The sequence below is a fragment of the Aquarana catesbeiana genome, linkage group LG04 (assembly GCF_042186555.1).
Source record: "Aquarana catesbeiana isolate 2022-GZ linkage group LG04, ASM4218655v1, whole genome shotgun sequence".
Taxonomy (NCBI): domain Eukaryota; kingdom Metazoa; phylum Chordata; class Amphibia; order Anura; family Ranidae; genus Aquarana; species Aquarana catesbeiana.
Window position 1 is genome coordinate 454,324,969 of NC_133327.1, and position 17,309 is coordinate 454,342,277.

Here is a 17,309-nt window from a genome sequence, read left to right on the forward strand (position 1 = left end):
AGTTCCCCTTAATATCCATAACAGACTTGAATGGCCTGGTATGGACTGGTGGGGGGAATCTACGCCGGTTTTTTCTTTGATTTTAATTCTATATTATACATTACAGCCGCGAGCAATTTTAGATGAATTTTTTTCCTTTAGAAATGTCATTTTGCTGCGGGACAGTAATAAACACGGGAAAGATGCGCTACTTTACAGGCATACTATAGACACCCCCAGCCACGATATTTAAAGGAATTTTTCATTTTTATTGTTTCACTTTAAGCATTATTAAAATCACTGCTCCCGAAAAAACGTCCGTTTTGGAAAAACATTTACCAATTGATACATGGCTCCTGGGGCAGGACCCAGGTCCCTATACACTTTTTATGGCAAAAAACTTGCATATAAGCCTTCAGTGAGAACTCTGGATTTTGCAGGTTTGAGCCCCATTGACTTCCACTATTCCCGCCTATGTGATCTGACAGGCATTTTTGCCTGCAATAGCGCTGCTTTCCATTTGCATTAGCGCTCAGTTTCTGAGAGTTGAAGTCTTACTTGGCCTTATTTGGACGCTATTTTCTGGGACTGCAGGATTATTTTTCAGCGCTATAGTAAATGACCCCCTATATGGTCTCAGCCTGGGAGCTGATTCAGCTGACTGAGGCTCCTTAGAAACAAAACTGTTCATGAGAACTAATGAGTTCCCAATTCAGAAGGAACTTCCTTTAGAGGAGAAACTGCAGGCACCCCATAACTATTAGTTGATCAATAGGGACATAAAGAACTGGTAACATTATAAGCTCCCAATGTGTTTTAGCTCTCGATGTTAGCTCCTGTGAATAGAGATGGGCCAAACACCCCCCACATTTGGGTCGCGCTACAACTTTCGAACAACAAACCCTATTGTAGTCTATGGGACCCAAACTTGAAAAATCAAAAGACTCCATTTTGAAGTCCTTTATGCAAGTTATTGGCCAAAAAAGGTATGGGGACCCAGCTACTGCCCTGGGGACATGTACCAATGCAAAAAAACTTTTAAAAAAGATTGGTTTTAAAGGAGCAGTGATTTTAATGATGCTTAAAGTGAAACATTAAAAAGTGAAAAATTCCTTTAAATATAGTGCCTACCGTGTAAAGAACCTGCTGCAGCAAAACTGACATTTAAAAAAAAATAAAAAGGACATTTAAACTGATTTTCGATGCAAGTTTTCTTTATTTTGTAAACAATGGCTTGGGGAGCTAATCTGTATGATGAGGCCACAATTTAGTGCACTCGGAACAAGATTAGAGATTTTTTTGGATACATTTTAGTGTCTCTTTGGCAGACTTTGGATGGCAATAACAAATATTTGCACCACAGTGGGCAAGCCTTATGTGAAGAAGCCAAATTATAGTACACTCAGGCCAAGATTAACAATTTATTTTTAGATAAAGTCTGGTGTCTCTTCCGCAGACTTTGGATGAAAGTAACAGGTGTGGAAAAAGTAGGCTTTGGATGTTGGTGGTGCCTTTACATGATAACCCTATAGAGGTACTCTTGATGAAAGCAAGAATTGGCCTTGCTGTAAAAAAATTTAATTTGATGCCTCTGTCAAACAGTTGCGGAAAAATTGGTCTTTGGGTGTTGGTGGTGCCTTCATCCTGTAACCTTCTAACGGTACTCTTGATGATACCAAGAAGTGGCCTTGCTGTAAAAAATTAAAATTTGATGCTCCTGTCACACAGTTGCGGAAAAATTGGGCTTTGGGCATTGGTGGTGCCTTCACACCATAACCCTATAGAGGTACTCTTGATAAAAGCAATAATTGGCCTTGCTGTGAAAAATAAAAATTTGATGCACCTGTCAAATAGTTGCGGAAAAATTGGTCTTTGGGTGTTTTTGGTGCCTTCACCCCATAACCTTCTAGAGGTACTCTTGATGAAAGGAAGACTTGGCCTTGTTGTAAAAAAAATTGAAATTTGATGCACCTGACAAACAGTGTGGAAAAATTGGTCCTTGGGTGGTAATTGTGCCTATGAAACCTATAGCAAAAAATTACTTCAAGATAAAATCAATACCCACAAAGTTAGGCACCCTAGACACAGTATGGCAGAGTTTCAAGATCCCAATAACACTTAATCAGGGGCTTGATAGCTGCTGCTAATCCAGGACTGGTTTATTTTGACAAATGTCAGCCGGTCAACGGAGTATGTGGACAGACACGCTCTTTTATCTGTCACAAAACCTCCGGCAGCACTGAATGCCGTTCGGAAAGCACGCTGGATGCAGGGCAGCCTAGCAGCCCAATTGCAAACTGGGCACGTTCTGGCCAGTGGTCTATTTTAATGACCCAGAAACCCAACGGATTAACTACTGGAAAGCTCTCTATGTCTGTTTTCGCCCCTAGATAATCTTCCACCATATTCAAAACATTTTGAAATGCATCACTGAGGTAACCCCCTTCTCTACCGCTCCTCCTTTGAAAAACAGAAGCCTCAAAACTAGTTTTCCATGAGACTGTAACCTACCAGAGTCTGCTACATAGACTCCTCTTTAAGGGGTCCTCAAAATATTTCATTCTTTGCTCCCTCTTGGAGGGCTGAATGAGTTCCAAGACTTTCCCCTTGTAACGGTGGTCAAGGAGGGTTGCCAAACTATAATGATCCTTCTCCTTGATGCCACAAATTCTCAGGTTCTTTCACAGACTTTGAAGAATAAGGTAGCCCATGCACTGTAAGTTTGTGGAGGCATGAGAAGCAGAGTCCTCAGGGTCACTGAGGATTACAGTATCTGGAACTGCCTCCTCCTGGCCACGTACTACTCCCAAGGTTTCTGGGAACTGAAAATCATCAGGTTTGACATGTCTTCTTCTGTTTCTATGCCTCCAAAACTGCCAGAATCCTCCTCCTCCTTCCTTGAGAAGAACGGAAGTCCTCCTCTTCCTTCCACTGCTTTGCCTGGAGTGCCCTGTCCATAATACCATGCAGAATATGCTCCAGCAGGAACACAAGAGGGATTGTGTCACTTTTGCATGCACTGTCATGGCTCACCATCCTTGTTGCCCACTGGCATAGAGAAAGAAAGCAGAGCTGCCCTAACCCTGTCCTTGTGCCATACTCACACAGGTACTCATTGGCAGCCCTCTGCAGCATGCGCAGCCAATGCAGCAATACCAAAGTTGAGTTCCACCTGGTGGGCATGTCACAAATCAGGCTGTTTACTGGCAGGTGAAATTCCTGCTGAATTTCAGACAACCTAACAATGGCTGTGTATGACCAACTGAAATGGCTACAGACTATTCTGCCTGCCTTAGAAGATCTTGCAAACCTAGGTACCTGTTTAAGAAATGCTGCACCACCAAATTGAGGACATGTGCTAGGCATGGCACAAGTGTCAACTTTCCCTGTCGAAGGGCAGACAGAAGGTTAGTGCCATTATCGCACACCACCATTCCTGACTCAAGCTGCCATGGCGTGAACCACCTCTAGGTCTGCCCCTGCAGAGCTGAAAGAATCTCTGCTCTGGTGTGGCCCCTGTCCCCTAGACAGACCAGCTGAATCACTGCATGGCATCTTTTAGCCTGACTCATTGAATGGCCTCTTGAACGTTTAGGGGGTACTGATGGTTCATAGGACAATCCAGCAGAGGAGGGCATGGAGGAGGAGGAGGAGGAGGAGGAAGGTGTGCAGCTGACAGATCTTGCATCATCACCACCAGCTGTATGGCTGTATGTGGCGGGGAAAACCTCAAGCACTAAGCCCTGTGCTGCATCCTTCCTAGTTGCAAGCAGAGTTACCCAGTGTGCTGTGAACTAAATATATCGTCCCTGACCATGCTTGCTGGACCATGTGTCAACATTAATGTTGACAGCGGCGGCTGACTGCCTTGCCCAATGATGCCAAAACATTGCCTATACTTTATTAAAAAAATAAAGATTTCTACCTATTTTAACATTTTTACAACGATCAAATGACTCCAGCTCCTCTCCTCCCCTCCTCTCTGGCTGACGTCAGCAGGAGAATCTCGGCCCCTCCCACTGGAGATATCACACAGGGAGAGCTGAGAGCCTGGAGTCATCTCATCAATGGGAGATGCTGTTAAAAAAAGGTAGAAATCTTTTTTTTTAAAGGCACACGCACTAGGTTACAGCTTTTTATCTGACAGAGGGGATGATATAAAGATGAGATGGTGGCTTAACAACCACTTTAATCCCAAGCTGTTTTCTCTCCCTATAGCACCCCAAGCCAAGAGAACACTTACAAAATGAAATCTGCTGCAATTGTCTGTGAAGCCAGATTACTGTGAGGCTAAGCACGAAAAAATGTCAGTGTATCAATCGTTCAGTCAACTCCATGGCAACCAGGCTTTATTCAATAGTAGACTCCCACCAATTACTTTACGCCAAAACTGGGACAGTCAACCCTGTCATGGTCAGAGCATTTCAAAAACATTATGTATAATAGAGAACACTGTCCACCAATCACATTTTGACCCTTGTACCAGTTCACTGATGTCGCAACCTGGGGAGTGGATCAATGATCCGCCAATTGGATCATATGGTGTCCACTGGCTAAAAGCAGAATGTAAAAGGAGCCCAACATTATTAAACATTTAAAAAAAAAAGTAGTTGGGAGCTCCCCCCACAATCCATACCAGGCCAGTGCAGCCCCTGCTCTTCCTGGACCATATCAGGCCACATGTCAGGCTCTGAACATGGGGGGAGCACGCACTTTACTTTGCCCCAACAAAGCACCTTGTCCCCATGTTGATGAGGACATGGGCCTCTTACACACAACCACTGCAGTAATTTTATTGGAACCCCGAAGGTTCAATAAGGGGGGGGGCAGATACCATGTGTATAAGTAAGGGGTCCGAAGTACCCCTACTCATTCACAAAAAAAGAAGTCAGTGGTAAAAACAGAGGTTTTTTTGACAAGTCATTTAACTTGTGACATCCATATGTGGTCAAAATATCTCTGGGCACCCTGCCCCTTTGCTTACATAAGTGGCGGGGAGAACCGAAGAAGTCATTCAGCATAAAGCAGGAGGCAGGATCAGTCATGTGTTGGCAGGTGGCAATTTTTTTTGTGTGAGTGGGCAACCATGGTTCATTATTATTATTATTAATATTATAATATACAGGATTTATATAGCGCCGACAGTTTACATGGTGCTTTACAACATTAGGGCAGACAATACAAGTACAATACAATTCAATACAGGAGGAATCAGAGGGCCCTGCTCGTTAGAGCTTACAATCTAGGAGGGAGGGTCATCATGACTGACATGGATCTGCATCGCTGGATGATGTGATTGACTATGGATGTACAACTTTTTAAAAATTGTATTTGTGTTATTTTTTGTGAATGAGTAGGGTCATATGTACTCATTCACATTCACTATGTACTCATTCGCCCCTTACTCGTTCACATGGGGGTAGGGTTACTGTTAAAGGGGGGCCTCCAGAATCAGAGAAGTCCTTCATCTGCAGACCCCACAACCACCAGGCCAGGGTTTTGAGGAAGGGGCCCCTGTCTTCATCAACATGGGAACAAGGCGCTTTGCCAGGCATTTTGAGGGCATGTGGCCTAGTATGGATCGGGGGGAACTGCATGCTCATCCTCTCCTTTTCCTGGCTTGCTTGGATAAGGGACCTCATGCCATTTTTTTGGGGGGGTTGTCATGGAATTCCCCACTGACAGCAGGGATGAGTCATTGCTTGTTTGGATGACAGTGGATGTTGGCCCTTAACAACCAGCACCTCTGAGCTGAAAAACCTTATATTCTCCTTCCCCTTCCAAAAAACACATGTAGCATTAAAAATGATTCACAAACATGCAATGCCACACTACAAAATCACACCAGAAATCAGATGATGTTGCAGCTGCTCTAGTGTAAACCTAGTCTAAGGCAGCCTATATATGGGTCAGGTTTTTCGTTCAACTAGTGGGTTGAAAACAAAAAAAGACTGAACCGATTCCCCTATCTACACATTCAAAGCGGATGGGGAATCCTCCCACTAAGCTATTGTATTCTGATGCCGGAAGACTCCCCCACCATCAGAAAACAATTATCAACGCTGGATGCTATAGCTTGCAGCGCTGATTGAGCAGGGAAAATCCAAATGGACTGTTATGCCGCGTACACACGAGCGGACTTCTTGTCGGACTGAACTCCGAAGGACTTTTCGGCGGAGTTCTGACGGAGTTCCCTGGAAACGGACTTGCCTACATATGACCACACCAAAGTCCGATCGTTTCGAACGTGATGATGTATGACTGGACTAGAATAAGGAAGTTCATAGCCAGTAGCCAATAGCTGCCCTTGCGTCGTTTTTGGTCCGTCGGACTAGCATACAGATGAACGGATTTTTCGATAGGAATCGAGTCTGTCGGAAAGATTTGAAACTTGTTCTATTTCTAAGGTCCGTCAGATTTTTAGACAGAAAAGGTCCGATGAAGCCCACACACAATCGAATTGTCCGACGGATTCGTTCCGTCGGACCTTTAATCCCGAAAAGTCAGGTCGTGTGTACGCGGCATAAGATCAACTTCTGTCCACCACAGTGCCCAGAAGTTGACTGGTAGATCGACTTCTGTCCAACCATAGTGCCCATACATGGATCAAAATTCACCTGGTCCCTGCTGAACCATTCTTCAATCCATGTATCCATCCAGCTTAAAATAGAATTTGGATTTTTTTGGGGGAGCCTTTATTTAAAATGGACATTAAAAAAATAAATAAAAAATTATGATAAAACATTTTGCTGTTCAGTCCTTCCCATGTTGCATGTTGAAAATTATTATTTAGAAAGCTTGGAGACAACAAAAAGAGCTCTTACATTTTTGTAACAGGTGATCTGAAAGCCCAACAGTGCATGGGAGAATAACTAACCTGATCACTGCATAGATGCATAGGCTCCTTATATACTGTATATCTATTTCTGTCGCTGGCAATTAACAAGCAGATAATATTCAACTAGCTCACACACAGCTCAAGTACATCTGCTCTGCTGAAATTAATTTGGTCATCTAAATAACATTTACCTTCAGCTGCATCCGTATCAGAGATGATAAGGTTCATATCCTTAAAATTATTTCTTAGTCTAAATAAATGAGATAAAAATGTATTACAATAAAATGTATTTACATTTATATAATGCTTGTTTTTTCCCTGTATATAGGAATAAGCAATACCTACTGTACTTCATCATCCCCACATAAAAAAATTCAGGTTTGTGAGAAATGGCCTTCCCCAAACAGGCTATTGTGCTAAACCTGTAGGTAAATAAAAGAACCAGAACCTTCGCTAGGCGGAAGAGTAGGGTTAATAATACTGTTGGCAGTGCTTACATTGCTACCTCATCCCTTTAAAACCAAACACATCTGAGGTGAATCTAATGCAGATAAGACACTAAGGCTACTTTCACAATGAGGCGGGCCGGCGCCGACGGTTAAAGTGGCGCTAGCGGCACTATTTGGCCGCTAGCGGGGTGGTTTTAACCCCCACTAGCGGCTGAAAAAGGGTTGAAACAGCCTGCAAAGCGGCGCCTTGCCGGCGGGTTTGCAGCACTGCCCTATTGTTTTCAATGGGGGGGGGGCGCTTTAGGAGCGGTGAATACACCGCTCCTATAGCGCTGCAAAGATGCGGCTTGCAGGACTTTTTTGACTGTCCTGCAAGTGCACCGCTCCAGTGTGAAAGCCTTGGGGCTTTCACATTGGAGTGAATTGAGCGGCTCTTTCAGGGCGCTTTGCAGGCGCTATTTTTAGCACTTTAGCGCCTGCAAAGCGCCTCAGTGTGAAAGTAACCAAAGTGAGTTTAAGTACCACCTTAATCAGCCACAGAACCCGTGTAATTAATATGTGTTTGATTTTAAAAGGATGAGTTGGTAACCCTAGCCTCCACCCATGACAGGGTCTCTATGAACAGAGAGGATTCTCTTCCTGGGAAATTAATCAGCAATGGAGCAGAGTAACTACTGCAGCCAGCATACAACATTAACCATAATATATATAGATGCTCAGAAATATGGAAATAGTACAAGCTTTATATTAGAAAAGATTAATCATAGTACATACATCCAATATGCAAACAGGTATTATCAGCAAAGGGCCCAATAAAAGAGTCCTGGTGGAATTGTGCACATATACCGGGTATACAGAATATAGATATTAATAGAGACACCTCCAGATGAATGTTGCAGCAAAGTTCAGTTGCAGGGGGTCCCTGAGGATGATCAAGGTTCAGCGTTCATCTTGGTGTCGGAAAAACTGAAGACAAGATCTGCAGTGATGAGGAAACCTTCAAGTCATTACCCAACCAACCTGTAATGCAGCTCTTCTCACTGGAAGAAACTGTGGTGTGGCACCGAAACTCAAACATACCTATCTACTCTGCCTCTTGGTCCCTAGAAGTTTCTATAATCTGTCATGGAACCAAACTTCTAACTACCAAAAGTGGCCGTCGAATGCCTAACTTGGCTCTATCCTATCTTGATTATTGAGCCCTGAGCTAAAACAAGTTATAGAATCCCATGCCAGAAGGGACAGGGTTAACTAAAATACCAGGAGCTGAATATAAACTCTATTTCAATATACAGGATCACCTACTAAATACACTGGAAAGTGATCACTACATACAAACATTAGCACAGACCTAGCTATATGGCACTGTGCATGTGAGATAATAATGAGAGGACAGAAATACATCAGTCACAAGGATTAGATACACACTCAAGAAACTAAAGATAGCTGTAGTTAAACTATTAGAGCATAGGAATATTTGCCTAATAGTCCCTGCTTCTGGTCTGGGTTAAATAAATGCACCTCTTGTGATCTACAAAAACATCTCTATTTACTTCCTTCCTCTGTTTTTTTTTTAATCCAGCCTCCCAGAGACAGGAAGTGCATACATGAATCACTGTGTAAATTAAAAGCACGGGTATTTACAATTACAGACAGAGAAGGCAGAAGACACTTACAATACTAGGGGGGGGGGATTTACTCAGATTGGATCAGCTGTGCACAGTAACCAGTTTCTAGCTTCAGCTTGTTTAGCTAGGCTTTGAAAATGTGCATGGTTACCATGAACAGATGCTCCAGATTCTGTCTACCCTGTCTTAGAAAATGCACTTCTTTATGTATTATTCTTTATTGCTGCATTCTTCATAAAGGTTTAATTGGAGCAAAGCACACCATGAATAGCAACTTTGTGAAGTACAGTATGTTACTGGTCATGATATTAGGTCATGATTCTGAACAGAGTTTCCAGAAATGAACAGGCTGAAATTACTTAATTTGTTTTTACAAGTACTCCTCTCTCTAAATTATCCTAATATGCTTATGTCTTATGAAGTGCACCCCAATCTTTACTTACTGATCATTATGCTGTAGCGCACACAAGGTTTTTTGTTCAAGCTCTTTCACCTTTACTTCTGCCTTGTGCACATCTTCAGTTCTAACTGCTCTTTTCTTCATTCCAGCTATCTTTGATAGTATAACCTGTGAAGTTAGAAGCAGATTTATATTGAAGTGATTGTAAAGTTTTCTTTTTTTTTTTTTTTTTATAAAATATCAAACATGTTATACTTACTACCCTTACCTGCTTTGTGCAATTGTTTTGCACAGAGCAGCCCCAATCCTCCCCTCTTCTGGGGTCCCCCGCCAGTGCTTCCTATACCCCCCTCATACACACACACGCTCATTGGTTGATTCCATCTCTTACTCACCACCCCGTTCCCCTTATAATCCAGCTCATCACTTCGGGGCTTAGGTTTTGAAGAAAAAGCTATGGAGCATGCTTGAAAACTTTCTGATGTCACTTCCGGCCCTTGCATTCCACGGTGGTGCCAAAAGTGCGGTGGCCATCTTGCTCCCACGGACCCTCGTTCTCGCAGCTGCTGGTCTGCACAGAGACAGGGAACACCATCCCAGGAACACTTAATGCATTGATGAGGCTGTTTACTTCTACAGAAGCAACTTTGTTTGTATATCTCTATCCCCCCCCCCCCCCCCCCCAGCCTGGGAACAGCAGGTTTTTTACCCTAATGCATTCTACTTCTATATTAATATAAATGGGTAATCGCAGGACTTGTTAAGGGGATAGGAGTAAACACACATTTTTCAGAAGCCACATTTTGTGAGTTTTCTCATTGAAATTATTGGAGAAGTCAGAAAAGGATGTCTGACAGCCTTTCACAAGCTTTCCAAAATAGGAGATGTGTGATGAGCTTAGGCTTCCTCAAAATCCATCTCTAACCCAAACTTGTGCTTTTGCACTCCAATTAGCTGTAGGATGGATCATTCCCTACTTTGCAGCCCTAGAAAGGCCCTTTTCCAATCACATCGGATTTGTAATACCATCTGGCATTCAGACCAATGACAAATCATTGCCTGGATTGATAAAAAAAAAGGAACGCCACAAACTATGTCTCTCATTAAAACCCCAAACTGTGGCATAGAAGGATAAACACCTATTTTTGCTCAATCCAGTGTGTGAATTTCAGCTAAAGCTTTTTTTTTTTTTTTTTATTCTTTATTTAATAATTTATCAATACAAAACCCAAACCCTACATAGTATACAGCCAAACTTGCACAATGACATCATAGTAATGCAATCCCTCTTAAATTCCGCCCACCCATCCCCCCCTTCCTGCAGGTGGTTACAAAGAGAACAGCAGTCGCTGTCCCTCCCGCCAGGCACTCCCGGGTCCTCAACCCTTCAAGCTTCACTTAAGATCTCCTCCAAGTAACTCCAAGTGCTTTTGAATTTTTGCCATACTGCCCATTTATCTACCCGTTCATACCCTTCGTCAGGTGAAAATCCCCTACTGTCCATACACTCAATATTGTAGATTTCATTTATACAATAAAGCCAATCTCGGGTGTTTGGACTTGCCGTATCCAACCATTTCATTGCAATTTGCTTCTTGGCAGAATCCAACAGTAAAGGGACAATAGAAGATTGGTATCGCTTAATAGGCTCCTCCGTACCGTGGAATAGGCACACCCATGGATCTTCTGTAATTGATTTATCTGTGATTGCCTTAATCAATTTTATAATTTTTTTCCAGAATGTTTTAACAATGGGACACTCCCACTAAATATGGGCCATTGTACCCAAACTAGCGCACCCTCTCCAGCATGTCTCCGATTTGGCTGGATCAAATTTACTTATTTTGTCTGGTGTGGCATACCATCTTGCAAGACATTTAAAGTTTATTTCAGTCCTCTTAATATCAAGTGCGGAATTGTGTACCATCTTCAAAATCTTCTCTAACGTGGATTTGCTACATTGTGACCCTAACTCCCTTTCCCAATTCTTGATGTATGGTGGCACCTCCAGCTCTCCCTTTGCACCCAGGATCCTGTAAAGTGGAGAGATAGTGCTACCCAATTGCTCCCTCACGCAGAGCTGCTCAAGTGGTCTATACTCCTCCTTGCTTCTGAGCGGTTTCGGTAATTTCTCAAAAAAATGCGACAGCTGGACGTACCTCCATACATCAATCACCCAAAACTCAGACTCGGCTTTCAAGTTGGAATACGTGCGTATTTTCCCCTTGCTGATAAAATGTTTTAATTGTATACTATCATTTTTTATCCAGTTCCCACCCACCTCCCTCATCCCCGGCTCAAAAAATGTGTTGTCTTTCATATAAATCAAAGGAGCGTTATGTGTTCCTTTATTCTGTATGTGAATCTGATCCCAAAATGTAAGAGTGTTGCGCGTCAAGACCGCCATATTAGTGCCCAGTGCTCTATAATTTGGGGGGTTCCAAATAATGTGACCTAAATCAGTGTTACTCAGACTGTGTTCTATGTTAACCCACCTCCTCTCCGAACCCTCTTTTGACCACTCTATAACTTGTGAAAGTATTACTGAAATATAGTATTTATTAAAATCTGGCAGAGCTAGTCCACCTCCCCCCCCCCCCTACTCAGGACTGCGTAGGAAATTCGTGGCTTTTTGCCACCCCAGACAAATCTTGCAATCAAACCTCGTAGGGCTCTCAAGTATGATTGGGGGAGTGGAATTGGGAGCATCTGGAATTTAAACAAAATTTTAGGCGTTTTAACTGCATTAACACGACCAAACCATGAGAGGGGCCGCGATGATAGACTTCTGACTTCCTGCCTAATCTCGTCCAACAGCGGGATGTAGTTATTTAAATACAATTTTTTTAGTGTGTTGGATAATTTAATCCCCAGATAATTAATTTCCTTTCTCTAGGGAAAGGGAAACACCCCTGAGAGGCTCACCTCCTCTTGTTTGCCTACATTGATATTTAAGACCTCGGACTTGAGATCTCCCTGTATCTTTTTAAAATCTGTAACACATTCGGGATTGTAATCCTGGGGTTCGAAATGAAGAACATCACATCGTCGGCAAAAGCGAGTTTATGTTCCTCTGCTCCTATCTTCACCCCACTGCAGTCTGGATTGTTACGGATGGTGGCCAGTAAAGGCTCAAGGGACAAAACAAATAGGAGGAGGGACAAAGGGCACCCCTGCCTAGTGCTGTTCTCCATCCTGAAGGGTCTGGAGAGAACCCCGTTCACCTTTACGGATGCCGAAGGTTGATTGTAAAATATTTTGACCCAAGAAATAAATCTTGGGCCAACCCCCATTGCTTCCAGGGTTTTAATCATAAACCCCCAGTCTACCCTGTTAGACGCTTTTTCCGCGTCCACTGACAGGAATATAATTGGGGGCCCCCCAGGTTTACTGGACTCCAGCAGGAGCACTGCTCGCACACCATTGTCCCTACTCTGTCTTCCCGGTACAAAACCCACCTTGTCTGCGTGTACCAGTGTGGTAATTTTATCCTTCAGTCTGCTGGCCAGCACTTTAGCATATAGTTTAACATCTGCGTTTAACAACAAAATGGGTCCATAACTCGAACAAAGCCTATTGTTTTTACCTTCTTTTAATATCAACGTGATAGATGCTGCCAGAGCTTCTCCCTCCATTACACAATTGGACCCCAAATCATTCCAGTAGTGGCAAAGCCTAGGTACAAGAATGTTTCAATTTTTTCAGGTACAGGGTAGTGAACCCGTCGGGACCCGGGCTCTTACCCTTTTCTAAAGCTGCAAAGATTTCCTCCGCCACTATGGGCCTATTGAGGATGACTCTGTCCTCCCCTGATAGCACAGCCACCCCCGCCCCCCTCAGAAATTCCTCTACCCTCCCCATCGCAGCTTGGTCTCCTGGTCCTTTTTATCCAATGGAGTATAAAGCTTCATAAAACTTTTTAAACTCTTCCGCTATCCCTTTACTTGTGGCTATTATCTCCCCTTTTTTATTCTGTATTTTCTCGATGAATTTCCGGTCCCTTTTCTTTCTCACTAACCTTGCCAGGTGCTTGCTCGACTTATTAGCCCAGAAATATCTGTCTCTTGTTATTTTATTGAGAGCCCTTTTAGAGTCTTGCTCCAGACAGTCCCTTAGCTCCTCCCTTTTGGCGGCTAACTGACGGAAACTTTCCTGACTCTGACCCTTGAGTTTTTTGTGACTCTGCTCCAATAAGAAAATTTCTTCAATAAGCCTTTCCCTTTCTTCTTTTCTCTTTTTTTTCACCCCGGCCCCAATGGAAATGAGGACCCCTCTGATGTACGCTTTGTGTGCTTCCCATAAAATGGGAGGGGAAACTTCCCCTGTGTCACTGGATTTTAAAAAAAAGTCGACTTCTTCCTGAACCCTTTCTAGGACTATTTGATCCTTAAGTAAATTTTCATTCAACTTCCACGAAAAAGGTTGTCTTTGCAACTCTGGGATCCTAATCCTCATCATGACCGGTGAGTGATCTGATAAAGATAATTTCTATTCTAGTTTCCTCCACCAAATCCAATAGGCTATGGTCCGTAAGTATGTAATCTAATCTTGAGTATGTCCCGTGCACAGGGGAGAAGAAGGTATAATCCTTAACCTTTGCATGCTGCACCCTCCAAACATCCATCAGATGACATTGGTGCAGCCGTCGCCCAATCGTGCTTAATTGGGCCTTACTTGTCCCCTGTGCCCGGGACGTACTATCCAGAGTAGGGTTGAGCAAAAATTAAAGTCCCCCGCCAGCACCACCTCCCCCTCCCTGAACTCCATCAGTTTAGCCAGCACCTGTTTTAGAAACACCGTTGGGTTTTTGTTGGGACAATAGACGTTAGCTAGAGTGAATAATTTATTCCCCAGGTTGCCCTTCAGAAAGAGAAAGCGGCCGTCTGGATCCGTCAACCTATCTACCAGTGAAAATTTAGAGAACTTTGAAAACCCAATTGCTACTCCCTTGGGTCTCTTAATAGGCGTATCACCATAGAACCACAGGGGCAACCCTGAGGAGAACAACTTAATTCTCGATTCAATGGCCAGATGGGTCTCCTGGAGGAATACTATGTCAGCTTTATAATGTTGAAGTTCCCTAAGTATTTTATGTCTTTTAACTGGTGAGTTCAATCCCTTCACATTGTACAATAAAAATTTTAGATCCAGCATTCAGCTCAGTTACCTTTATCCCCACTCCTCTATCCACTGCTCATTTATAACCACCCCTGCAGGTAATGCCCCCCCCCCTCATCCCCCCCTCCCCTACCCCATCCCTTCCCCCTCCCTCTGGCCGTACACTAGCCCAAAGCCCACACGTAAGGGTCATACTTGATCCCGTACTGCTCGCTTCTATTCTGAGGGTGAAGCTGCGCCAGCGGCCTCCGGCATCCCCCCCGCCACTTTACGAGGTGGCAGGGGATAGAAGGGGCGGAAACAGGCAAACCAACCAAGAGTGTCAACCTCCCCAGGACCCCCACCCAACCAGCAGCGACCCCCGTTTTGAAAAATCACTTTCCCCTCCCCCCATTCCCCAGTCCAGGAAATCTTTTGTTTTAAGTGCAATGTCTTTTCCTGTGGGAACCCCTAAGCAGAGGGGAGAAACCCCCCCCCCTTGGTTTTCCCTAGTTCATCTATTCAACGTTAGTGTCCACACGGTCTGCTCAGTGACCATCTGTACTTGACGTATCAGGGACTGGGATACCCAAACTGTCGCAAAAGTCCTGCATCTCTTCCTGAAATCTCATCCTATAGGATCTGCCCTCTTTCATGACTATCAGGGATGTTGGAAACCCCCAGCTATATTTCAAGTTGGCCCTCCTCAGTTGGTCGGGCAGTGGTCTAAAATGCCTTCTTTGAGCCAAAGTTCCCGCAGATAGATCTGAAAAAATCTGTAGATTTTTATTTTTGAAACATACTGGGGGCGCACCCTGAGGTTGTTCCAGATCTTTTCTTTGTCCTCGTAGGCATGGAACTTCACAATTACATCTCTAGGGATGTCTTGTTTTATATTTGGGGGTTTTCTAATCCTGTGTACCCTATCAATCTCAAGACCTCATCTTCCCGTCTTCCCAGGATAGGGTTAAATATTTTTCTCATCTTCTCCCCTAAGTCCTCATTCTGTTGCTCCGGAAGGGATCTGATGCGCAAATTTTGACGATGACTTTAGTTCTCCTGTTCTTCCATTTTATATGCCAACATGCGATTTTCATTCTGCATTTTCTTCACTTGCGCTTTTAGGTCCAGGATCTCTTTTGCCTGATTTCCTGTCGCCTCTTCAACTCTGCGCAGCAGATGACCCATGTCCGTCCGCACATTCAATATTTCTGATTTTATAACGTTTTCAAGTTTGGTGAACATTTCCATCATTTCTGTTTTATTAGGGACGAGCTCCATATTTCTTTGCTCTTCCATATCGCTGCTGGCCCATACTCCTTCTAGTTCTGGATCTTGCCTGGACCTCTCCCCCTGTCCCCCCCTTTTGTTTCTGCTGGTCTTTCTCTTTATCTTTTGTTTCTGATTGTTTCATGTCAGTTCCGGGACTCTTTGAGCTTGCTTCTTTGAGGTATTTCTGTATTGAGCTGGCGTTTAGACTCTCTCTAGGGGTCTTAGGTTCCACTGTTCTTTGGGGCCAACCTCTCATGCTTGTCCTTACTTACAGCTCTTTTCCAATGGTGGTTAGTGTGGGTGTTTTATTTATGGTCTCCCAGACCTCAGCATGCCACCAGCTGCCCCGTCTCGCTGCTATTTTCCGTGCTTCTTCCCACCAAGGCTCGCTGGTTCCTAATTACACTTGCTGCAGCGGCGAAACCTCAACTCTCACCCACCTTGTGCCTGCCCAGACCGACACACACCCGGGGTGCACCGATACCCCCCTATTCCTGGGGTCCTTTCACGCCCCACTCATGGGCACCCCCGTATTAAAAAAAACAAAAAGAAAGTCTGAGTCTATGGAAGCTGTTATAGACAGATCTCTGAAAAACTTCCTAGGAACTCCGAACCATGTCACTCTTCATTTTGTGAAAACATAAAATTTCATACCTGGAGGGGGAGACATTACCAGCCTCAGTGGGATCGCTCTATTAATGGACCCATGCAGTTGCCTCTTCTTCAGGGGACCGTTCCAGTATCATCTGGTGCATTGCCCTTTATCTCAAGCTTCCTGGGACACTGCAAGCTTTAGCACAACCCCAATTCAGTTACCTTGGTGCAACCAAAAGGAGGTAAAGGTGGACACCTATAGATGGGGGTGGGGGAGGAGGGATCCAGCCCGAGGGGCATCCATGCCGAGCCTGGCAAAGGCTAATCTCTGCTTCAGCTTCTTGAGCAGGGCTATTCACCCGGAATGCACTCTTCCTCCGCCTTCCTCCGCTTCCGCACTTGCTTTCCACTGCCGCCGGTTCGGGACTGCTGTGTACCCGTCCCTCTCCCAACCGCTCCTAATAGTGGGGGGGTCACACCAGGCTCACGCCGCTGTCGGCGTTCTCGTGTCGGGAGGCTCGGGGAGTCCTTTTAGGGATCCTCTCACGGGTGCAGCCGCGGACTCTCACCCCGCGCCATACACACGCCACCTGATCGGTCCATCCCGCCTCCGACCCTCACTCCAGCGCTGCCATCAGGCCCCTCCCCCCGTACTGACGTTTCGCGTCACGTCCTCATCGCCCTCCGAACTCAGCTTCAGCTAAAGCTTCTGAGCTCTATAAACAATAGGCTTTTTTTTTTTTTGAAAAAATTTTTATTGATGTTTACATAGCATAAACAGGTACAGTGCAGTAATATCAAAGCAGGTTGTCTCATATACATACAAAATAAGTGTATATGTCTTAGCGTAGATAAGGCGGGAACAAAACAAAACTAACTTATAAAAATGGGGGGGAAGGGGAGGAGGGGAGGGGAATCTGCCAAGCGGATTATTGTTTCCTAAAGATTAAGAGCTGATTAACATAGTACCCAGTACAATGGGTGTATTACAGTGTATTACAATACAACCTCAGGAGTGGAAGCACAGTATAGACAAGAATGCCCTATAAAGA

The 17,309-nt window shown here is 44.2% G+C and overlaps 1 protein-coding gene across 6 annotated transcripts in view; it reads right to left on the reverse strand.

Annotated features, from left to right (window-relative positions):
* Positions 1-17,309, reverse strand: part of LG04H6orf118 (linkage group 04 C6orf118 homolog) — a 247,397-nt gene that overhangs the window by 87,213 nt on the left and 142,875 nt on the right. For all 6 annotated transcript variants that reach the window (XM_073627494.1, XM_073627493.1, XM_073627492.1 and 3 more), the window contains 2 exons: positions 9,338-9,462; positions 7,009-7,067 (listed from right to left, as the gene is read on the reverse strand). In XM_073627494.1, the coding sequence (XP_073483595.1) occupies positions 7,009-7,067; positions 9,338-9,462 (184 nt within the window). The remainder of the gene's footprint in view (positions 1-7,008; positions 7,068-9,337; positions 9,463-17,309) is intronic.